Raw genomic sequence first — 24,875 nt, 5'->3', positions numbered from 1 at the left:
AGATAAGGTGGGTAGCACCCGGGACTCACAGGCTCCAAAGGAGCCGCAGGAGTTATATCCCCAGCCCCCTCGTCCGGAGACTGACGGGGCGACGTCAGAGAGCAGAAGTGCTTCTTCGACATTTTCTTATGACGTCTCTTACCAGATTCAGAGTGTGAAGACTTCGACCCCGAGGAGCAATGATGATGATGGCTCCTCGGTTTGTCCCTCAATCGACCCCTGGACCTCGAACAGCGCGGACACGACTGCCGGGCCTCCAGCAGCTTACGGGACCGCTCCAGCAAGGCCTTCGGAGCCATGGGCAGAAAGTCTGAACATGACCGGGAGTCATGGTCGCGCTCCAGACAGTAGAGACAGACACCATGGGGGTCGGCCACTGACATCGAACAGCGACAGGCCCCGCAGGATTTAAATCCAGGCATCCCTACATCAAAAGACTAAAAAAATTGGAAGACAAAAGTCTCAAAAGTTGGTCAAAAAGTGACTAGGGTACGTGCTCTAACCAGATCTGCGCTTGCTGGTACGGAAGAAAGAAAGAACTGATGTCAGTGGGCATGGGTGGCGCCTAAGTAGTCTCCGTGACGTCAACTCGGCGCCTACGACGCCAGCGACGGACGCGGAGCCGCACGATGCCACCTTCCGACGCGCAGGGGTACTGCTGACGAAAAACTTTCCAGATCTAGTCTGAGGGATATTCTAAGGTAAGGAATCTATCACTAACGTGTCTCTTTCAGATATGCAATTTCAAACGTGCTTTTCCCCTGCACCTCTGTTCTTTGTTCAGTTTCCTCTCCCCACGCCCCCTTCTCAGTTTGTTCCAACTGTGCCCCTCTTGTTGCTTGACCCTATGTGTTGCTTTCCCTCCTCGCTGCTTTATCTTACCCCTGTGTTGCTTCATCCAGCCCTCCTGTTGCTTTCCCCCTTTGCGTTACTTTCCCCGCGCCCTTCACGTTGCTCTTTCTGGAAGAGGTGTGGCGCAGCGGCCAGGGTGCCTGACTCCGGACCACAGGGTTCACGGTTCAATACCGGGCTCTGGCGGCATGTTAGCCCAGCACCATGTGACTCTGGGCAATAGCTCTCTTAATCTTCCCGAGGGCCCTCAGAGCCGGGACACCTCAACTGAGGTAGCTGTGCGCTTTACAAATGTTGGTATTTCATTTAATTTCTTCCGTTGCTTCCACTTCACCGTTTTACTTCTACCACCCATTCTACTTATTTTGCAACAAACCAAAAAAAAAGTGCATGCGTCACTTTGTAGGCAGGCGCATGCTTGCTGCACATGCCTACAAAATGACTTAACCAGCAAATGATGGCTTTTTTTCTTTTATAAAATCCATGCTGCACAGCCTGAAGGAATGATGTATACAGCAATGGTCGAGCAATTGGCAAAGCCAAAGGTCCCAAAGGCGAGACCTACTGGCTTTCCCAAAGCTTGTTTAGGTCTGGGTTTTGACAGCACAGCTGACAGTCCTATTGCTAACAATATACGCAGAATGGGCTTTGGGGTCTACCCATTTCAACTAATGGCTTTCTTCCACCAAGGTACTCCAGCAGTTGACTTGAGATTTTGTCAATCACATATCGGCTCAGACCAGTGGAGTCGTCATGGCTCACCTAATGGTATTGGCTGTTTGGTATTTCCTTTCATCTCCACTCAAGTGCTTGCATTGAACTGCCAAAGAGACTGATTTGTTTAAACATAGTGTTATTGAATATCAAAAAGCATGCTTACAGCAAAGTGGGCCTCGACTCATAAGTCTGATAAAACTGAAAAGGACAAAATAGAAGCTCTACCCCTTCACTCCAAGAACTACTGGACGACATTTGCATTCTCATTGAAATTGTCCTGACCACTTTTATACAGTTTTCATCGCTAAAAAACCGGCAACTGAGATCACTAGAAGGCAGAGGGGCAAAGAGGGGATCGTAGAGGAAGAAGAGCGCACAAAAGAGTCTTCAGGGGAGTGTCAGTTAAAGGGGCGCAGATCACACGGTTACAAAGCAGAGTCCTGTAGTTAAGTAACAGGGTGCCTCATAATAATCAAGTAAAAGTGGTCCTTTCCTTTACCTGCTCCCTTTTCACCACCCTGCCAGATCTATGAATCTGCCGAAGGGATTACGTAGCAATTATAATGGCTCCTGCTGGCTGCTAATCCTGTGTTACCACTGCACACGTCAGTCCATTAAACCAAAACATATCTTCTTTGGCAAAGCTTGTTTTATTCATGCAATATTCATCAATGTCAGCAATTATTGTTACAAGGTCAGTTGAGAGTCACTCTAACAAGCCCTTTACTAAGTTTATACAAGTTGAACCTGTTGACTTCCACCACATGCTAATCTTCTACTAGCAAAAAGGCAGCATCTTTCCACTTGTTGCTTTCAGCGATAAGAACCCGAATGCATAATTGTGGGGAGAGTGTATTTTAATCCTATTGCAGGAAGTACATCTCGTCTCAGAAATAAACGCACAGTCTGAGGCCATGTGAAAGAAGGTTGCACCCTACACCAGTTGACCTGTATCTGTAATGTTTGGTTTATATCTGGGTAACTTTGCTGGGTAAGTATGTCCTGTGCATGGAATTCATTTGTTTGTATTTGAACCTTGCATTTCTAGACACATTCATTTTGAGCTTTGCAAAGAAGCAACTTGAATCGTGCTGCAACACCTTTGTAATCATTACATACTTTTAGTTTCAATTGGGATGTGTGAAAAATCTAAAAGCAGATAGGAGGTACTTCCCAATTTTACACATTTATTCAGACATCGTTTGCATATAAATGCCTAGCTGCCACAGCTCTCCCTGAAATACTTAAGAGACATTGATGGTGGCAATAAATCAATCAATTTTCTTGTAAAGCACGACTACTCTCCTGTTGGGGTCTCAAGGCAAGAAGACTGTTAGGGAGCCTTTAACAGAAGGGGATCCAAGGTCTTTGAGGCTGGCTCCTATAGGTTAATAGAAGTTCCTTAATTTTTAAGTAGGTGCTAACTTTCTTAGCGTTCATAGGAGACAGAGGAACATATTTCCTCTAAAAATTACAAGATGAAGAACGGTCAAAAGCCTAGCTCTACTACCAAGATAACCATAGTTTCTAGTTCACATGTCTCAGCGGGGTGCACGGGTACACCAAATGAATTAGGCCCCACATGTGGCCATACGGTTAGATCTGTACGATTTCAAAAGATTTGCAAGTGAACTTTTGGTGGTCAAGGTATGTCAGAATATCGCATACAGAAATACTGCTAGCCGAGAATTATGACCTAAATAACGTTTACAAAAAAAATGTCTCACTGGTTGTAGATTTTCTATTAACAGCTCCCTCACGACGATATTTTGGCAGACCATACCTTGGACATTATCATTTATGTCCGATGATATTCTGGTACCACCTGTATGCCAGAACAGCAACGGAAACCAAGCAGGCATTCACCCTTGTTTGCGCTGGAATAGCACCAGCCCAGGGGGAGTTCGTCATTTGGCTGCACTGTATTTATTTTTAATGCCCATTAATGAACACAAAACTCCTGACAGTTAAGACCAGTCCTTTCATCTCGGTGTCTTGTCGAAAGTCATACTAAAAGGCTCTAGGATTATCGCTATCATTTCCAGGTAGGGAAGGTGTGTTTTTTCAGCTTTACTACCAAACACTTAACAGGAAAAATTTAAATTCTAATAGTATTTGTATATTGCCACTTGGGTTTTTCTTTCGCAATACAATTCCGCACACCGGCAGAAGGGGCTGCCACTGGGTTGGGTCTCAGGCGCGGAGTCGCAATGATTATAACATAGCTGTTCACAATAGATTTGATCCTTTTGCAAGTCTGGAGGATATAGATTGATTGAGTTGTACACCACCTATTTATATGATACCTCCTATACTGGAAGATCTAGAAAGGGGTGTACCAGTACAAGGCCTAAATCTAAGTACTGCCTCTCCCTTGTACGCTCCTAGAAGGCCAACATTGGGTATACACCTATCCTCTCCCGGATCCAAAGAGGTATTTCCCTGTTGTCGAGACCCCGTAGAGACTGGTTCCGGCAACGAGATTAATCATTCTGTACCTGTGTGTGGCCAATGTCCTGAGATAAGTAATAGCGATTCCAACAACTATTTCAATGGCCCAAAATTGGCCTCCTGGAACATAGCAGGACTTGCTAGTAAAATAGTTTCCTCTGAATGGTCTACATTCATTGAAGTACAAGACATTGTTTTCTTTCAGGAGACATGGGCTGTGGAAAAGGTTTTCCGTCCAGGGTACCTAAACTTTTCAAAAGCTGCTGAACAGGGATTGCGCGGTAGACCCAAGGGGGGCTTGATTACATGGGTGAGGCAGTGCCATCGATACAAGCTCGAGGAGATTATTATTGACTGCAGGGACATCCTTATCATCAGGTTATATCAGGGAAGTCTTCCGGGAATGTTACTTAACAATGTCTATTCCAGGGGCAAGCAAGGTGGCAAGGCTTCTGAGACGGTTGCAATTTTAGATTCTTTTTTATCTAATCATCTAGGGCAAGATAAGATTCTAATATCCGGTGATTTTAACTGCACTTTCAAACCACTGGATCTACATGACACGTATTTAAGTGCAGAAGAGGATGAATTTTGGTCCATCCCCACACTGGATCTCCCAGTTATTAAAAAGTGGTCTAGTACAGCATTACAATTGAATGTTTTCTGCATGGAACACGGGGTGAGAGCAGCAAATGGGCGTACCTATTCAGACAAAGATGGGATGCCAACCTTTATTAGTGGGCAACGTGTCAGTCACATAGACTTTTTTATGCTTAGTAAGGAGCTATGGCCGAGCTTACTGGACATGGAAGTCCATGTTCGTCCTGAAAGTGACCACATCCTCCTGCTACTCTCTCTACGTTATTTTAATTCTATTCATGTAGAGGGATTGGCAGCTAGCTCAGATTATGTAGAGGCCCAAATGACCAATGACACACTTCGTCTTAAATGGTCAAAGGTGGCACGTATAGCAGAGTGTGTGATTCACATGAACGGGTTGGTATCTAGTGCCATAGTCACATTACAGGCAGAGGCAGCGCAGGAAGAAATCAGCAATAGAGCAGTTGATGTTAATAAGCACCCTTTTAGTGAACTTAAAACGTTTTTTACTACTAAATGTAATGAACCGATTAAACCTGTCCGCCAGAAAGCTGCCGAATGGTATAACTCTTCCCGTCGGACAGCATACAGATCCCTTGCAGCAGCCATTAGGAACAAAGATAGGGCTCTAATAAGTAAAAGCAGGTCAGCTTATAAGGCCGCTCAGTTAGTGGCCAAAATAGAATGGGACGAAGAGCATTAGGTTGCCCTCCGTGTGGAAAATGACCAAAATTAGGTATATATAAGCGGCGTTCATTTATGTTCACCCCAGCCACTGTTGAAAGTACAGTGAAAATCGTGAAACAGTGGCCACGCCATCTTGTCCCTTTTAGGCCCCATCATGCACGTAAGTGGCAGTCATTTTGTGTGTCGAGGCCTCTCTGCCCATTGCCAATAGCCTGCGCGTCTCTCCCCCTCACTCCCCGGCCTCGCAAGCATTCCCCCGCGCCCCGACAGCCCCCGGTCTCTCCTGCTTGGGCCATAAACGCACCTCTAACGCGACCCTGTCTCCGAGCCACATCCCGTGCTGAACCCCCTCGCTCTTTCATCTCATTCAAAGAACAGGCCCTTTTGATAACCTCTTCCTCCCTGCCCGATTGTCCGGCCTGATCCCAGGCCATCACCTAGCCCAACAGATGCAGTTTATTGCCCCCTACAGTAGGACCCACCCCATCAAAGAAGCGGGGATTAATCAATGCTTTCGCACCCCGAAGATCCGACTGATCACACACATCCCCGTTCCCAGCGGAATGTCCAGCTGCGCGATAACCACCACATGCTGAGATCGGGGTGGGAACTCTTCTGTAGATATGTGTGGGAACTGGCCTGGACCGGGGATTCCGAGGATGTCTTTTCTGTCCTTCAAAGAAACATTACGGATGCATTGTATGTAATAAAGCCATAAACCTGTGTATAAGAGGCCAGGCCTCAGAGATGCGGTTAGAGCACCTCGAGAAGATACCCTGTTGTCTGATTTGACGTGTTCTGCTCCGTCGGAATAAACTCCTGTTTCCTGCCTTCTGTCTCCAGCGCCTGCCTCTTTGTTTGGTAATCTCGAATGGTATGAGAGGCGGCTAACGCCGGGCAAATACTGAAGGGTTCTTGGTCGAATTCGGCCCTACCTTTTTACAATTGGCGTCCCAAACGTGGGGCCCATCAGCGACACGCGGATCCAGTGGGAGAGGTCCCAACGACAGAGTGAACTACTGCAACGATCGGGAAGTGCACCTGCCCGATAGACCCTCGTCTGGCAGCCGATCATCCGAACTTCACTGGTTCCGAGCAGACCTCTCTCGAGTGATCTACGGTCCTGACTGGGAACCATCAGGAGTGCCACAGCAATTACGGAGAATAGAGGACGATCAGGTGATGGAAGCGGAAGACGAGAAACTGTCCATGCGGTCCGGGTAAGGTCGTGTAACACGACAAATTGCGAATTGATTGTTTGATTGTTTGAAAATACTAGTATTACGCATTTGATTGTTTCTGAGAGATTCTCTATTTTCAAACAAGCACAGAGTCGCAATACTCTGTTTAGTCTTTGCAGATAGTGAAGGGTAGGTAACGCAGGCCTTTGCCCCCATTGTAATCCGTCGTGCCTGCTTCCCTCTCCATTTGATTGATTGTTATCCAAGCATTTACTGTTTTGGAATTGGTTCTCTTTGGATCATTCTCTATTTGCAAACAAGCACAGAGTCGCAATACTCTGTTTAGTCTTTGCAGATAGTGAAGGATAGGTAACGCAGGCTTTTGCCCCCATTGTAATCCGTCGTGCCTATTTTTATCCCTCATTTGATTGATTGTTTATCCGAACATTGATCGTTCGGATTTGGTTCTCGTTGGGTTATTCTCTATTCACAAATAAGCACAGAGTCGCAATACTCTGTTTAGTCTTTGCGGATAGTGAAGGATAGGTAGTGCAGACTTTTGTCCCCATTGTAACCCGTCATGCCTATCTTCTCCCCATTGTTCAGTAGTTGGTTCAGCCCGGACCGTTATTAGAGGTAGATCATCCGGCTCCACCGGAGGACACCCCTAATAAAAAGGACATATATATAAAAATACGGATTAGCCGTTGTATCGTGCTAGCAAACTATAACATAAAAATCGTTAGGGAAAACAAAAGGAATCGAGCAAAATCAGTAGGCCACTGATGGGATCTTTTTGACCCCGCTAAAATAGAAACATTAGGAACAACCCCTCATGAGAAATATGAAACTAGTGAGAAGAACCGAGCTCGACGCCATGATGGCCGCAAGACAGCTCGGCTCCGTCGCCCACCCCGCCCAAATAACGACAAAACCCTATGCAAATATTATAAATATATACAACACTCCAGCAAAGTAACATGTCAAAACGTTTTATTATATAACTATTTACATGGCAGCCGGCTGCAACAACAATCCCAACGCATTCGCCGTCTGCTTAACGCTGTTCCTGTCCCGCCTTCAATGTTGGGCTACTTTGGGCTACTTTTTAGTTGGCTTTGGGCTATAGAAAGTCTTTGAACTGCCGAAAGGGATTCTGGTCCGGCCGCTAGTTATTGGAGGCATTCGAACTATACTCTGGACCCGCCTGGCCTCGACCAAAATGGCGCCAGTATGGGCGGGACTTGCAACTCCTTATGACGATTCTAGTTACTTAGCCTTGATGTTATGGGGGATGTATGCGGTCTTTGTGCACATGGCGGGTGGGGAAGTGTACTGACTGAGCATGCGGACAACCCTATTGATGTCGGGTTTATTTACTATTGATTATTGTATTATTAAAAGCTCCGAAGTAATGTTACTTATGATACTCGCCCATGGTATGCGTATGAACGATTTTATTGTAACTGATCCTGTTATACTCTCAATTATAAAATCAACCTTCACTGATCCTGCAACCGTTTGTCACGTTTAGTTTTTTCCAATTAAATGGCTCGCTCGTTACGTACTCCTATACTACAGTGTAATCTCTCCTTACCTCATGCGTTTCCCGTCTGCCCCGTGGCCGGCCTGTATGGTGGGAGGCCCGTATTTGAATGCTGACATTTTTTACAATCAAGGTTTTAAAAGAAAAATATATATGGAACTAGCATCATAACAGTCATTTAGATTGATAGGGTTGTTTTTTTAAATACCATGCTCTGCGAACAGGAACGACCCTATACCACCGTAAACCTTTTCTTTTCCTCGAATGAAAACATGAATCCGTCACCCCCCCACCTTATACTGAATACCCCTGGCCTTTGACCCTCTCCTACACGCGGTCTGTACTACCGCCCTCGGGCGATCTATGTAATGAACAGACTACCATTGGTTATCTTTGCCGCACTACCAGTTCCTCTGGGCTTCAATGCCGAGACATAAGGGACTGCATCCCAGAGAGATAAGTCAAGTACGTGGTAGGTAAAAACATTTTCGTGTTTATGCGCGCTGATGTGCTTTGAACGCTGCCCCCCCCCTCTTTTTCTTTTTGCAGGTTACATCGGAATTTCAGCTGAAGTATGGAGAAGACCTAAAACCGCACCGTGTTCCACGCGAGGAAAATAGGCTAGCTCTGTGAGACGGTACATTATATGTAGGAGCCATCTCTGGGAGCATGAAAAATTGTATGGTATGAATGTGCGCATGGGCCCTGATTTGTACGGTATGAATGCGTATGTGTGGCGCACGTCTGGGTCAATAAAAGAATGCTTTTTGTGTATGATTGAGGCGTTGATCGAAACGGTTAATGGGATAGGAAAATTAAGCCCGAACATGGTACCTGCATGTAAAAAACGAATAAAAATATAGCACTTTCCTTACTTAGGAACGACTCTCTCTGGAGCTAGCGAATGGGAGAGTGGCCTACACCAGAAACTCAAAAGCTTATTTCAGTACGACAAACCCAACCCCAACCGATATCCCAAATGTACACCCAAAATAATACGCACCAGTGAGTCAATTTATGTGCTGACTAAATAAGAAAAGTTAAGAGTACCCCGGGTTGGGGTTCATCCAAAATCCCCCTCAGCCCAGATATTAGGGATATTGTTATTTTTTAGATTTACCCCTTCTCCTTCCACCCTCATAGAAAAGTCAGAATTGTACCATCGCACGTCCGACTGACACCCCTCCTTTACCTCAGCTTGGATCATCATTTGCTAGATGTTGGAAGACCCCACCGTGAGTATAAGTGCAACTGGACTAGTGTCCGACCAATTAAAAAAAAAAAAGGAGTAAGTATTTTTGAAGTGAGGTTACCAACAAAAATTGTCTACTATTAGGAAGGAAGGAGAACGAAGAGCTCGACCCCCAAAATGAATTAAAGGGAATACTGAGAATACGCAACATGCATGACGAAGTCCTTTTGCCCAAAATAGCTCTGTGTTCTGTCTTAGGTTTCCGTACCTGATGTATGTACTGTCGCACCCTATCTGGTATTTGTGTGTACGTAAACTATGAATTTATGTTTTCCCTCAGCTTGTGTTTTATACGTGAAACCGACCCGTACTGTTCTATATGTGTGTGCACTGAATAACCTATTATTATACACGTCTCTCTCTCTCTCTCTCTCTTTATGTTGTACGTGTACTAATAGCCTATTTGGTGCACACGACGCTCTCTCCCTCTGAGGGCTCCCTTGCTCCCTTTTGAATAAATGACGACACTGTACCTCACCGGCACAGGTATAATTGGCTTTAGACACGACAGTGTTTGAACAAATTGACAGAAACAAAACGATCGTATTTTGCCATATTACTACCTCTCCTTTCTGTAAAATGATGCTACTTAATTGGCTGAGAAAGAAAGGACAGGTAAGACGACTAATGTCCCCTAATCTGACCCTTAAAAGGGAACTATATGTCAGTGGCTTTTGTTTTAGTGCTTCAGTAACACCACCCTCATCATTTGGATTACCACCGCCCATTGCACAAAAGTAGACTGTCCGAAACGTCCCCGTTTTTCCAGAATGGTCCCAGTTCTGTAACCAGCCGTCCCAGAAAATCTTAAAGACTGTAGCTGATGACCTTGTTTTTAAAGATAAATCGTCCAAAAACTGATAAAAGTTAGCCGTTGCTGTCAGAAAAGAAAAAAATGCTTAACGTATGTCCTTCCCTGGAAAAGGTAGCTGTAAGCCCATGATAATAAGCACTTCACACTTTTTATGAATTAGCAGACTTTGAAGAAAAATATAGCTCAACAGGATTTGTTTTAGAAAAACACAAGTCTCTACTGGAGGAGCCGGTTTGAATTCGATGAACCATGTAATTGTTGGATATCTGACTTCTTGCCACGCTCGCGAATATAACAGGAATAAACACCAGACAGACATGATGTTTGAAAATAGAAAGATACTTGCAGACCTGCACAACAACAATAATGCATGAGTTAACAGCATACACCGATGTAAGGATTACTAAGCATCCACCCTATCGTGACCAATAAACGTTTCCCCAACTACTTGGGGTTGGGAGAGAAATTAAAGTGTGTAAACATCTTCCCCTGCCAGTTCTCTAAAAACTTGTTTTTTTGTACTCATTTAAAGATAACGTGCGGTCGTCGGAGGAGAGGGGCCGGACGTGACGCGCAGCCTGGCTGCAGATCGGGGAATATCTATGACCTCGACCAAGGTGGAGCCACAGAGCAAAGAGTTGCGGGACAAGGCACCATTCTCAACGTGGAAAGTGAAGGAAAGAAGGGCTGTCCAGAAGCCCCTACATGTTGATGAGCTCGTGCCGAAAGTCCCAGCCCATTGTGCCCGATTGATGGGCCCACTTGCTTGAAATTTCTGCCCTCCTTGGTCCGTTTCAGACCTGATCCCACTCCACCCTCTTTTCCCTCGGCCTCCCAAAGCACGCCCCCATCACCCCTTTTTCCATATGGAGTTTTTTTTAATTTGACTTAAAGAAGAAACACAGCACAAAAGATAGAATAGGGTTTGTCCAGAAAGAAGAACGGAATACGGGTACCCCGACTAAAGTAGATTAGTTAGGTAACAGGACAAACAGGACTGTGGTCCGAGAGCAAAGAGAGGCCACACCCTGCAACGCGAAATCTGAATCCGAGCTGGATGCATAGCTCCACCGCCGGTGCTCAACAGTGCCAACGAAAGAAGAAAAACAACGAGAGCCTACCAGTGATGGCTCGCTGTAATAAGACACTGGAAAGACTAACCCTTTTTTGAACATTGCCACCCCTTGACTGTCCCTTATATTAAGTTGAATTCCTCTCCCAACCGCTTTGTATTGATTACCACCCAATTGAGCTTTCGAAAACTTACATCGGTCACTTCCAACTGTACATGGATAGCTAAGAAGGCGTTAACTCTGTATCTTGATGATTGTAGAACACCAGTTATGCACATGAACATGCTGTCTAGTTTTGAACCCCATGGGGTCCAGACCTCAAGTGATAATAGCCCTTATCCTGCCAGAACATTTTTTGTATGACATCATGTTTGTATTCGGACGAATCCCCTACATCGTCTAAAGTAATGTCCCCGCCTCCAAGGTCTAACGTATGACGCAGCTAATGTGATTTTGTATGCACTGTCTCCCCGCCCATCACATTGACTACATATGATTATGTACGATTCTGTCTGCATTGATAGCAGAATTATTTCCATCTGCCTGTAATGCATATGGGTTACCAAAGCGAATTGTATAACTAATGTCAGCTTGCACATCCTCCCCTGTGACATGAACAGAAATGAACTAACTTATGATAAAAACTGGGGACTGTGGAAAATGACCAAAATTAGGTATATATAAGCGGCGTTCATTTATGTTCACCCCAGCCACTGTTGAAAGTACAGTGAAAATCGTGAAACAGTGGCCACGCTATCTTGTCCCTTTTAGGCCCCATCATGCACGTAAGTGGCAGTCATTTTGTGTGTCGAGGCCTCTCTGCCCATTGCCAATAGCCTGCGCGTCTCTCCCCCTCACTCCCCGGCCTCGCAAGCATTCCCCCGCGCCCCGACAGCCCCCGGTCTCTCCTGCTTGGGCCATAAACGCACCTCTAACGCGACCCTGTCTCCGAGCCACATCCCGTGCTGAACCCCCTCGCTCTTTCGCCTCATTCAAAGAACAGACCCTTTTGATAACCTCTTCCTCCCTGCCCGATTGTCCGGCCTGATCCCAGGCCATCACCTAGCCCAACAGATGCAGTTTATTGCCCCCTACAGTAGGACCCACCCCATCAAAGGAGCGGGGATTAATCAATGCTTTCGCACCCCGAAGATCCGACTGATCACACACATCCCCGTTCCCAGCGGAATGTCCAGCTGCGCGATAACCACCACATGCTGAGATCGGGGTGGGAACTCTACTGTAGATATGTGTGGGAACTGGCCTGGACCGGGGATTCCGAGGATGTCTTTTCTGTCCTTCAAAGAAACATTACGGATGCAGTGTATGTAATAAAGCCATAAACCTGTGTATAAGAGGCCAGGCCTCAGAGATGCGGTTAGAGCACCTCGAGAAGATACCCTGTTGTCTGATTTGACGTGTTCTGCTCCGTCGGAATAAACTCCTGTTTCCTGCCTTCTGTCTCCAGCGCCTGCCTCTTTGTTTGGTAATCTCGAATGGTATGAGAGGTGGCTAACGCCGGGCAAATACTGAAGGGTTCTTGGTCGAATTCGGCCCTACCTTTTTACATCCGGGAGGCTTGTTCTAGGAGAGACATGACCGCGTTTTGGCACATGGTGAAGTGGGGGAGCGGTTCACCAGGCAATGTACCTATAAACCATGTGGAGCCCCAGCAATGGGTTTCCCATTACAAAGGACAATTTACTGGTGATGACTGTAGCAAGTATTTCCTTTGAGATGCCACCAGTAACTCCAATTTTATATATATAACCAAGTTAGAAGTGGTAAATGCTCTACTCCGGGTTCCTAAGGGTAGGGCCCCGGGGCTAGATTGTATCCCCGCTGATCTGTTCCTCCAAAATACAGAATTGTGGGCGGTTTACATCCAGCTCCTAGTTAATGCCATTGCTAAGGGAGCACGTATACCCTGTACTTGGGCAGGAGCAGTAATCCTACCCATTTTTAAAAAAGGGGATCGGTCGATACCGGCCAGTTACAGGCCCATTAGCCTAATAGACTACATTCAAAAAGTTATTGCAAGGGTGGTGCTAGGCAGAATTCAGGCCTGGCTGGAGGAATATGCTATTCTCTCAAACCTCCAGGCAGGGTTCCGGCAAAGCACCAGTACTGTGGACCAGGTTATGAGGTTTATTCGTATTTATTGGCGCACTGTAACTATAGGTTACATCACTGTAACTATAGGTTACATTACCTGATCTTGGTCCGCTCTCTCCCCGTTCCACCGCAGCAACCAGTGCTGTTTGTTGTGGAGGGAGGCAAGCGGCACCACTTCCTGGTTGCTCCCTCTGAGGCGGCCATCTTCGGTGGGTTGACGCGCTAGTCTCCCACTCCGCCCTGATTACTTAAGGGCTGGGCAGCTTCGCGCTCGAGATTGACTAATAATATCGTAGCGCTGCGCTTGGTAGCAAGTAGGACTGCTACAAGCGCTCTTCTTGTATTCCTACTTGTGCTTTGCTTGTAACTGCTTTTAAAAACTGTTTTACTGTTTTACTCTGTGCACATTACCTGATCTTGGTCCGCTCTCTCCCCGTTCCACCGCAGCAACCAGTGCTGTTTGTTGTGGAGGGAGGCAAGCGGCACCACTTCCTGGTTGCTCCCTCTGAGGCGGCCATCTTCGGTGGGTTGACGCGCTAGTCTCCCACTCCGCCCTGATTACTTAAGGGCTGGGCAGCTTCGCGCTCGAGATTGACTAATAATATCGTAGCGCTGCGCTTGGTAGCAAGTAGGACTGCTACAAGCGCTCTTCTTGTATTCCTACTTGTGCTTTGCTTGTAACTGCTTTTAAAAACTGTTTTACTGTTTTACTCTGTGCACATTACCTGATCTTGGTCCGCTCTCTCCCCGTTCCACCGCAGCAACCAGTGCTGTTTGTTGTGGAGGGAGGCAAGCGGCACCACTTCCTGGTTGCTCCCTCTGAGGCGGCCATCTTCGGTGGGTTGACGCGCTAGTCTCCCACTCCGCCCTGATTACTTAAGGGCTGGGCAGCTTCGCGCTCGAGATTGACTAATAATATCGTAGCGCTGCGCTTGGTAGCAAGTAGGACTGCTACAAGCGCTCTTCTTGTATTCCTACTTGTGCTTTGCTTGTAACTGCTTTTAAAAACTGTTTTACTGCTTTACTCTGTGCACATTACCTGATCTTGGTCCGCTCTCTCCCCGTTCCACCGCAGCAACCAGTGCTGTTTGTTGTGGAGGGAGGCAAGCGGCACCACTTCCTGGTTGCTCCCTCTGAGGCGGCCATCTTCGGTGGGTTGACGCGCTAGTCTCCCACTCCGCCCTGATTACTTAAGGGCTGGGCAGCTTCGCGCTCGAGATTGACTAATAATATCGTAGCGCTGCGCTTGGTAGCAAGTAGGACTGCTACAAGCGCTCTTCTTGTATTCCTACTTGTGCTTTGCTTGTAACTGCTTTTAAAAACTGTTTTACTGTTTTACTCTGTGCACATTACCTGATCTTGGTCCGCTCTCTCCCCGTTCCACCGCAGCAACCAGTGCTGTTTGTTGTGGAGGGAGGCAAGCGGCACCACTTCCTGGTTGCTCCCTCTGAGGCGGCCATCTTCGGTGGGTTGACGCGCTAGTCTCCCACTCCGCCTAACCTTCTTAGCTTGCTCCCGTTCGCGCAGCGGTAGCGCCGTAGACGCGCCGAAGAGGCGCCAAAGAGAAGCCAGTCTGCGCCAGTCCGCGTCCAGACGCTTCCTGCTGACTGGTGCCTGGCTTTGCCCGTCATGGTTGGCCCTCCGCTGTCCTATGACTCATTATCCCTGCATGCCCTCCGTTCGCCCCTTATTCTGACATGTGCTCATACCTTTTCTCCTTCCCAAATGGATTATATCTGTCCAAACTGCAATTGGTGCCCTTCCTTCCCCCCTTCCTGTCCGCCACCTCCCATTCAGGAATGGAAAATGTTCCTCCTCAATTGTAGGTCTATGTGTAAACATCACACCGAGCTCCATTCTTTGATTGAAGATCTCAATCCTCATGCACTTTTTTTAACTGAAACATGGCTCCATATGGATAACGATCCAGCTATTGTTTGGGCCATTCCCCAAGGATTCACATTAAAGAGACTAGATCGCCAGACTGGGAGAGGTGGAGGAGTGGCCATTGTTTATCGTGACAGTTACAAATGCCGAACCACCCCCACTACCTCGCCAACCTGCGAAAGTCTACACTTTTCGCTAGAGTTGTCACCAACCACTACTTTCTCTGGCATTCTAGCCTATCGCCCCCCAGGTGCTCCTAATAATTTTATTAGTAAAATTACGGATCTCGCTGCAAGTAACGTGCTATCCTCTCCCAACTTCACCGTGTTGGGTGATCTTAACCTGCATTTAGATGACCCTCACGATACCGCAGCCAATACCCTTTGCTCTAACTTTCAAGCGCTGGATCTACAGCAGAAGGGGTTTCATGTAACCCACAACAGAGGCCACCTGCTAGACCATATCTACAGTAACATCGAAGATCTCATAGTAAAACCCCCGGTTCCGCTACCTTGGACGGATCATTTTTTGATTCCTTTCTCTTGGCGCACTAATTCTTCCCCCTCCACTAGCGGTCTCATTAAAAACCGAGGTAGGAAATGGCCCTTGCTTCCCCTCCCTGCCTGGGAAACTGCCCTGGCCAAAGATATACCCAGGAAGGTGCTGAACTCCAATACAGCAGCCAACAATTTTGATGACTGGATCTCATCTACACTCAACATGGTCCTCCCTGTACAGGCTAGTAGCTCTATGAAAAGACCTAGAGCTGCTCCATGGTACACCCCTGCCCTTAAGGCCATGAAACTAACCTGTCGGAAACACGAAAGGGCCTGGAGACAGGACTATTCCGAAATTAGGAAGGATGATTATAGAGCCGCCATTAGGCTCTATAAACAGGAGATAAAATCGGCACAAGCTTCCTTTTATTGCAGCAAAATCGATGAAGCTGCCAATGCTCCAAGGGAAATTTTTAAAATTGTTAAAACACTTATTTCACCCCCTATTGAACTTCCTTCTGCAGACAGTGCCCAAAACCGCTGCAATGAACTATCTGTTTTCTTCTCTGAAAAAATTCAGACTATATACTCCTCTTTTGGGGATGCTGACAGTGATTTAGACCTTCCTATGCCTACCACCTCTGAAGCCCCCGTCCAGTGTATGCTTGATGCAATCCCCCCATTAGACACTCTGGCACTGGATAGACTCATCTCTAAAGTCACCACAGGCTCCCCTAATGACCCAGCTCCCCCTCAGACCCTTGTTAAGGCAATAGACATAATTCGCCCGGTCATATTGGACGTTCTCAACACTTCCATCTCCTCAAGAACCGTACCTCCCTCCTGGAAGTGCGCGATGGTGAGGGCCCTGTTGAAGAAGCCCAACCTTGACCAATCCAACCTGGCGAATTATCGTCCTATTTCCTTACTCCCCTGGCTGAGTAAACTACTCGAGAGGCACGTGAACAACATCTTGATGAACTTTTTGGAGTCAAATGGTCTCCTACGTGCCTCTCAGACCGGGTTTCGGCCCCTACATGGGACCGAAACAGCCCTCTTGGCCGTAACTGAGGAAGCTAGAGCAGTGTCGGACCGGGGTGGCAAAGTGGCAATCATCTTGTTAGACCTCAGCGCCGCGTTCGACACGGTGAACCATGTCATGCTATTACAACGTCTGGCAGACATGGGCGTGTCGGGCCCGGCGCTGGACTGGTTGACATCCTTTCTGGCTGACCGCTTCTTTCAGGTCTTTGAGGGCGAGGCAGTGTCACCCAAACATCCTCTTAGGTGTGGGGTTCCTCAGGGCTCATCCCTGAGCCCCACCCTGTTCAATGCTTACATGGAACCTCTAGACAGGATTGTCCAGCCCTTCGGTGTGCGTATTGTCACCTACGCGGACGATACCCAACTGGTGGTCTCTTTGGACCACTCAGAGGTATCGTCCAACACCCTAGGTCCCCGTCTAGAGGCTGTTGCCAGATGGATGCAATCCTCCCGTTTAAAACTCAACGGGGAGAAGACAGATGTCATCTTATTGGGCAACCCCTCGCCCTCTGTCTTTTCATCCATCTGGCCTCCATGTTTAGGCCCGCCTCCCGCTCCCAAACCTCAAATAAAAAGCTTGGGGGTTTGGCTTGACACCGCATTGAACTTCTCAGCCCAAGCCACAAAGACCGCAGCCACCTGTTTCGGCCTGATGAGGATGCTACGGAAGGTGCTCCCTCTGCTTCCATTCCAGGCTAGGAGGATTCTAGTCCAGGCCCTTATACTATCTCGCCTGGACTATGGCAATGTCCTCTATATGGGAGCCCCTTCCTATGTCATTCAGAAACTCCAAGTCACCCAAAACAGTGCGGCCCGTCTGCTTTACAATCTCCCTCGCTGGGAGTCAGCAAGGACCGCCATTGAGGAACTCCATTGGCTCCCCATAGCGGCCAGAGTACAATTTAAAGCTATGTGTACTCTACATAAAGCCTTCCACCACCTTGGTCCTGCAATTCTGCAACCCCTGATCACCCCCTATGTCCCCTCACGTTCCCTTCGTTCCAGTACCCTCCAGCTGGCCTCCTCTATCAGAGTGAGGAAAGCCCGTTGGGGAGGTCGTTCCTTTTCATACACCGCTGCCAAGTTCTGGAACACCCTCCCCCTTTCCCTTCGAGGAACCACCGATCATCTTTCCTTCAGAAAAGCCTTGAAAACTCACTTGTTTGCCAAATCCCGCTAATCTGCCCGAGCCTGTGCTAAGTTAGCTTTAGTCATAAGCGCTACGAGGCCTCCGGGTAGATGGCGCTATACAAGTGCAATTTCAATTCAATTCAATAGGGAGGGGTACTAGCTTTGCTGCTTTCGTGGACCTCAAGTCAGCTTTTGACTTGGTCCCGCACAATAAGCTGTGGTGTACACTGAAAAGGCTAGGTATGCCGTCAGACCTGCTGGCCTTTGTTGTGAAATTATATACTGATAACTTTGCCCGGGTAAGATGGGATGCAAGGGGAAACACCACACAAAAATTTCCAGTTGAGAAGGGGGTGAGACAAGGGTGTGTCCTTGCTCCCACTCTCTTTTCAATATACATTAACGGGGCTGTGCAATATTTTGAGGATTTCCCTACTGATGCTCCAAATTTAGCGGGGATCAGGATCCCACTACTGATGTTTGCGGACACCCTAATTCTTTCTAAAAACCAGACTGGGCCTCCAGTGTGCCCTGTCCAGATTTGAGGAGTTTTGTCTGGACCATGATCTTGTTGTCAATGTCGACTAAACAAAGTACATGGTCCTGACAAACTCCCCAAAGGCCACCGGTGTCGTCCGAATGAACGAGGGAATCCCGGAACAAACTGAGACTTTTTCTTACCTGGGCGTTTTAATAGACAGAAGGTTAAGCTGGAAGCCACAGATAGATTGCCATGCTGTTAGGCATGCCCAACTTACGGGGGTTTTGTTGAAGGAGCATAGTCAGTCTTACACAAAACCCATAGCACCTGCGCTCCAGCTCTACAACTCTAAAATCAGTGCCTCATTACTTTATGGGGCTGAGTTGTGGGGATATGCGAATTTGGACTGTCTAGTTACGGCTCAGAACAAATTCCTACGATCTATAATTGGTCTCCCCCAATCTACCCCTTTAGTACCCCTGTTTCTGGATCTAGGGTGCCATTCAATTAGGGATGTGGCACACTACAGGTTGGTTGCCTATTGGAGGAGACTTTGGGTGACCCCACAACTCACACACTATCCCCTGGGTTTGGTGGAAGTCAGGGATTTGGATGTAAATAGGAAACTGGTGTGGTTCAGGAGTGTCAAAAATATACTTTCAGATATGGGGTTGAGCCACTAGTGGACTTCCCCAGCTGAAATGTTATTTCCATCCAAAATAGAGTTTAAGGCTGCCTATTGGTCTATGGTCAATATGAAGCGCATTGTGGTTTCCCCTAGCTCTTCTCTGTCCAGTGTTTTCCTAGACTTTAAGCAGGAACCAAACTATGAGGGGTTTCTGGAATATAATTTCATCAACCCGCGATATGAAGTTATTCCATCAGTTCAGGGTGGGAACACTCCCCACTAATGTTTTTACATCTAAGTGGGGTAACTCACAATCCAGCAACTGCCCATTTTGTCTGGACATGTCGGAAACATTAGGTCATATCTTTTTCGTCTGTCCCGCTTATAGAAAACCCAGATCTAGATGGTTGAAACCCACATGAACCAATTTGGGTACTAGGTCCAGCCTCGAGGCTTTTAGAATCCTCAAAACATCAGTGGCTGAACCGGTTGTGGTTGCAGTAGCAAAGTTTCTAGGCTGGGTATGGGTGCTTCGCTAGAAAGAGAGGAGGCAGAGGCATCAGCCTACCCCCGATAGGCTTCCTTGATATTTTTAAACATGTATTATGTATTACCCTGCACAGATAAGACTCCTTCACTGTAAATGCAGAGCCCCAATCTCAGGCCACTTGTTATGGATCTGTTTTAATGATTTTATATATATTTATTAACAATTTTATAATGAATATACACGGTGCTCGAAAGGAAACAAATGTTATTATTGACTGTTCTGTCTTCTGATAACTATAATGAGTTGTTTAACTATTTTTCTTTTTATGCATATGTTGTTTTAACTTTTGTGATTTTATGTAAATCGAAATAAAGTTTTGAAATGAAATCCTATTGGAAGAGTTCTCCCCTATTTGAATTCGTTGTAAGGGAAATCTGTCCTATATATAAAACCGTGCCAAAATAGTGTCAATGCTTACTATGAATAAGATTGGAACAAAACCCATGGGTACCTAACCAGGTAAACCGGATAAATACGTAGGCTCGACACCACAAGGCATCTGAAACTCTCCACAGTGAAACAAAGGGGAGTTTTTACCTGCAGAAAAACAGGCTGAGATAAAACTACCTCCCACCTCAATTCATTTTAGATTTAAGATCGACATGAACGTAAATCAATAGCACTAATACATATTGTTAATCTAAATCAGTTGTGAAATCTTGAAAAACGGCAGCCTTTTCGATTGAAGAGTCGATGCTAATTTATCTCTTGTCTGCACTGATGACTTTGGAAAAAAAAAAACGGTCGGCCAACTCAAAAAGCAGGCTAACATTCTTAGAAACGACAAGTAATTAAAAGCTGCAGTCAACATAATTTTAGAAGACAACATGCTGCGAAGAAAATTATTCCGACACTGAAGCAGTCGTGCGGCACCTAATCTCCTTTCCAAATGTGAATTCCTCCTACCCAAAGATGAAGAGTAAAAGTGACTCACCTTTTCCACGGACATGGTCCCTGGGAGAGCTCCGCTGCGGGTACGGACACAATGCACGGATGAGGCTTTCGAATGGCCACGCCTCTCCTTCAATTCAAGGGCACTGCCATCATGCCGTCAAGTCTCCACACAGGAAACGGTGGACTTTTGCAGAGACAAGCGCCCACCGAGGACAAGGACTGCCAAGTGACACATCTCCAAGACTGGAGCATTCAGATAACACAAGCTGGACTGTACCACCGGGGTTGGGGGGGAGCACCAACGGGGAGGAGGGAGCAGTGGAAAAAAATCGAGGGGGTACAAAGAACTCTTTTCAAGTAAAACGCAACTACGTCAAATTGAATAGCTGATGAGTATACAATAGCAACTGGCTGGCTGACTGACTAAAACAGACTAACTGCGCATTGCCTCTTTATATACGATGCAGTCAGTGGGCGTCTCATACTTTCACAATTCAGTTTGCCAACAGGCAATCAGTCATATAAAAATGCGCTCTCCTCTCCAGCTACAGGTATTCTAGCACTTCCGGTTGTTTCAGATGTATTATAATTTTTTTGGCGCTCAGGCACTTTGTCTGAATTCTGAATTCCCCATCTCCTCGCTAGTTACTGCTTCCTAATCTATGACATCAGGTACTCGGAAATTGGCTATTCGTCTCGGTTTCTTTTATCTACAGTTGAATAACAAGTGCCCAGTGCACTGGATGTCAAAACATCTCCGCACTACGAAATGCTGCAACTATTGACAGCGGTGGGAAGTAGGAGCAGAGGAGGGAGGGTCGAGGGAAATGTAATTACTTTAGCAAAAAAAAAAAAAAAAAAAAAACCATAGAAAAAATGAAGCTGAATCATTTTAAAAACGATGGAATTGAAAGAAAACTAGGACACAAACAACCTTAATTTGAGAAGAGTGTTGTCATAGATACAGAACGAGAGAAAAACCCTTGATGAGAGTGGTCCGCTGTGGAAAAAAAATGCGCAACCCAGTAATTTTAGTCCTCGTGTGTACGTCATCCTCAATAGCCGGCTACATTCAGAATCTATCTTGGTTGTTAGGCAAGAGACATATACCTCGGATCTTAATGACTTTTGGGCAGAAAGGTGAAAACAACGCATTTAAGGCTCTTGACGTCAGTAGCAGCATGACGCGGGGCACACTATGACTACCACCTCAAATGTTATTTAGAGATGTCACTCTTACCTCTATAAAACACCTGCCACGTGGATGTCTCGGTGCGAGCAGAACAGTTCATGTATCAAGCTTTTGGAAAACCTACAATAATGGTTTATTTTTAAATATAGCGCTGTAGTCCTGTTGACCAATTATAGCATGGGATCCTTGCTCCCTGCTAGATTACTATGAAATGGGGTTTCTGTTCCTTCAGGATGTTTTAAATCGTTTGCAAACATGACGTGCGAATAGAAGTTTATTCTATTAATACTTGCAATTGTTTTCACTCTTCAAGATTACTTGAAAGCCTGCAACCGTCTCCTGTCACGCCTACAGTCCTAATGTCCGGAGAGGGAGCTGACCAAAATGCTTACCTTACAAGAATGCTTACCTTACAAGAAGTACACGGTGTTTAAAGTCCCCAAAATTAGACACTAAGGTAAGACTATGTTTGGAATCCAGGGGACACTATCATGGCCAGCTAAATACCTTGCTCATGAAGTTCTGAACACCGACTGCACAAAAAGGCCGCTCAAAGTCAACACCTAAGGAGAGGAAAGATGGATCGGAGAAGCATGATGGATCGGATAGTTCATCGGATAGCTCATTTCTAGCGAATGAGCAGCTCATTTCTAGCGAATGAGCAGAAAATTAAATGTTGGCCCGTTGGTCCTTAATAAAAATGTTAGATCCTCGCCTATGCTAATGGATCACCATGGAACTATGTCCTTGAGCTTTGACCCATATTTGAGCCCTTGGCTCTTCAATACTGCTGCTCTCAGCAACCAAAAGATTGTACTTGCTACATCTACATTACCCCTGCAACTTACCATTCAGAGATCAGAAGCTGATTTCTTGGAGGATCATAACGCTACTCTCTACATCCCTCTGGATGATGAATTTTGCGATGTGGGCAAGTTCATTCAACAAGCTGTGGCCTCCGCTATAGCTCCCCTGGAGAACAATCTGCTGCAACAGAATTATCGCTACCCCGATCCTTCATATTTGCTTGACCCTTTCACAGGTCCTACAAAATCTCTGCTCCTCTTACGTCCACAAATAGACTAATCCCCTTACGAAGCAGGGAGCTAAAGCAAACATGTACAAGGTGTAGAAGCCAATGCATTTGATCGCCTAAATCAAGCGTTTCTCTCCCAGTCTAAACCCTCTTCTACCTCTAACCCCAAGTTTCCTACCATGGCGGATAAGGCCGCTGACGAGGGAATGGTTTTTTCAAATGAGGTACACCATTCTGATAATGTGGAAGCGGACAATTCCCACGGGGAAACAAATGGAGACCCAGACACTTCTCTGCTATGGTGCCTCTCAACAGACCGTAACAACACGCCTCTCGGAGTAGACAGATCTGACATGTTAGACCCGGACGATCTCAAACATCCCCGCTCCTCAGAGTGGACCCAGGCCGAAACAGTCATGACCAATGTCGCCGCAAGATTCTGGAAGCCACTGGAAAAGGAAACCAGGGGACACCTGAGGTCCGAATGTCCTCAACCCTTACTGGAGAGCAAAGAAGCTACCTTCCTGGACTAGTATATTCGAGATCCCAAAAAAGGTATCAACCGTTTGTGGTGGTCCTGCCAAGATAAACTTTTAAGTACATGGGCCCCTCACTAAAATCTTAGACATGGCTAGAGAAGCCAAACAATCAGAAGCGTACATCATCATCCCCATTTTGCCAGCGCACCTCAGATCCCTTCAGTTCATGTGGGACAATCGAACATCCAAGTTCAACATTCTGCCTTTTGGCCTTTTCACCGCACCTTGGTGGATCACAGTATCTTGGTTATTGGAGAACATTTGCCGGGCAAGGCCAAAAGAGTAGTAAACTGGAAATCCAGATGCTTGCAGGATGCAAATCATTCGAAACTTCATCTGTCTTTCAGGAGATAGAGAAGAGATGGGGCCCCTTCACGACAGACCTTTTTGCATCCAACCTCGATTGCCAGATGACAAGATTCTTCAGCTTGTATAAGCGAAGGATGTGTTCCTGCAGGACTGGAGCCCGGAAATGGGACATGCATTTCTGCTCTTCTCAATGATCACAAGCTTGTCCATACACGTAAGAAGACAAAAAGCGGAATTGGTGGTAATAACACCGAATTGAAGATCTCAAGTGTGGTATCTGGTTCTGATGGAACTTTCTTGGGATTCTCCAATGATTCTTCCCTAGTTTCCAACTCTTCTTCTGAATCTGCAAAGGTATACCAGTCATCTGGTCCTAAACAGATAATTGTCTCTCATGGGTTGGAGGATTTCAGGGAAAGGTGGAAAGTCCCAGGACTTTTGCAAGATGCTCAATGCCTCATATCTAGAGCGGAGGGGAGGGGACTAATAAACGGTATAAATATGCCTGGAAAATATGGATGGGTTGGCGTATCTGGAGGGATGTGGTCCGATATTATCCAGAACTTGAATTTTCTATCCTCTTTAGCCTCGGACGGGCTAGACTTCATATTGGTAAATATCTTCAGATCAGCGATCTCTGAAGGGCATCCCCTTACAGAAGGGGTTCCAGTTGGAAAACACCCTTGGGGTTGGAAGTTGATGTGGGGTATATGCTGGTCTCTTCCTCCTGAACTCCGGTATTCAAGTCTTTGGGACGCAAAAAATGGTTGTAACCTCTTTTTATCATGGAAGAGTAACAAATACCTCTTCAGGAAGGAATTGTCTGGTTCATTGGCAACATTGCTCTATGTTATATCCTGCAGACAGGTGGCAGATGTCAGAGCACTTGACATTACAGGTAGAGTTTTTAACTTACATGGGATTTCCTTCCAGGTTTCCAGAAGAATTTAACGTAATTCAAAGTTAATCTCATATCCTGTTTTTGATGAACATCTCAAACTGTGCATATTGAGGTGTGTTTAAGGCTTTAAGACATGACCTCTAAATTCCTTCCCCAGGTGAGCAACAACTCCTCATTTCAATCCACAAGTCATTTTACGCAGTGTCTTCCCACACTATTGCGAGATGGGTCAGATGGGTCATGCAAGAGGCCGCTATAAATATTTCTAAAATTGGGGCACACTCTGCTAGGGGTGCCATTGCCTCTAAAAGCCTTTGCCCTTGCAGCATGGCTGGAGGACATTCTGAATGTGGCTGATTGGTTCTCTGATTCCACATTTAAGCGTTTTTATTTCAAACCAATCACCGACATGGCAACCCTGGTGGTCAATAAGCTTTCAACTACCATAATCCTTGCGTCCAGTCCGGACATCGAATGAAAGATTACCTAGTATCCGTA

At 46.3% G+C, this 24,875-nt stretch overlaps 1 protein-coding gene across 6 annotated transcripts in view; it reads right to left on the bottom strand.

The window, feature by feature from the left end:
* Window positions 1–24,875, bottom strand: part of TULP3 (TUB like protein 3) — a 550,002-nt gene that overhangs the window by 328,032 nt on the left and 197,095 nt on the right. The window contains exon 1 of one of the 6 annotated variants that reach the window (XM_078673740.1): window positions 20,441–20,614. The exons of the other annotated variants lie outside the window; for them this stretch is intronic. Coding sequence (XP_078529866.1) covers window positions 20,441–20,455 — 15 coding nt within the window. The 5' untranslated portion in view covers window positions 20,456–20,614. Of the gene's footprint in view, window positions 1–20,440; window positions 20,615–24,875 lie in introns of those variants that run through there. 6 annotated transcript variants of the gene reach the window in all.

The sequence above is a fragment of the Lissotriton helveticus genome, chromosome 1_1 (assembly GCF_964261635.1).
Source record: "Lissotriton helveticus chromosome 1_1, aLisHel1.1, whole genome shotgun sequence".
Taxonomy (NCBI): Eukaryota; Metazoa; Chordata; class Amphibia; order Caudata; family Salamandridae; genus Lissotriton; species Lissotriton helveticus.
This window is presented reverse-complemented; position numbering and strand designations above follow the sequence as displayed.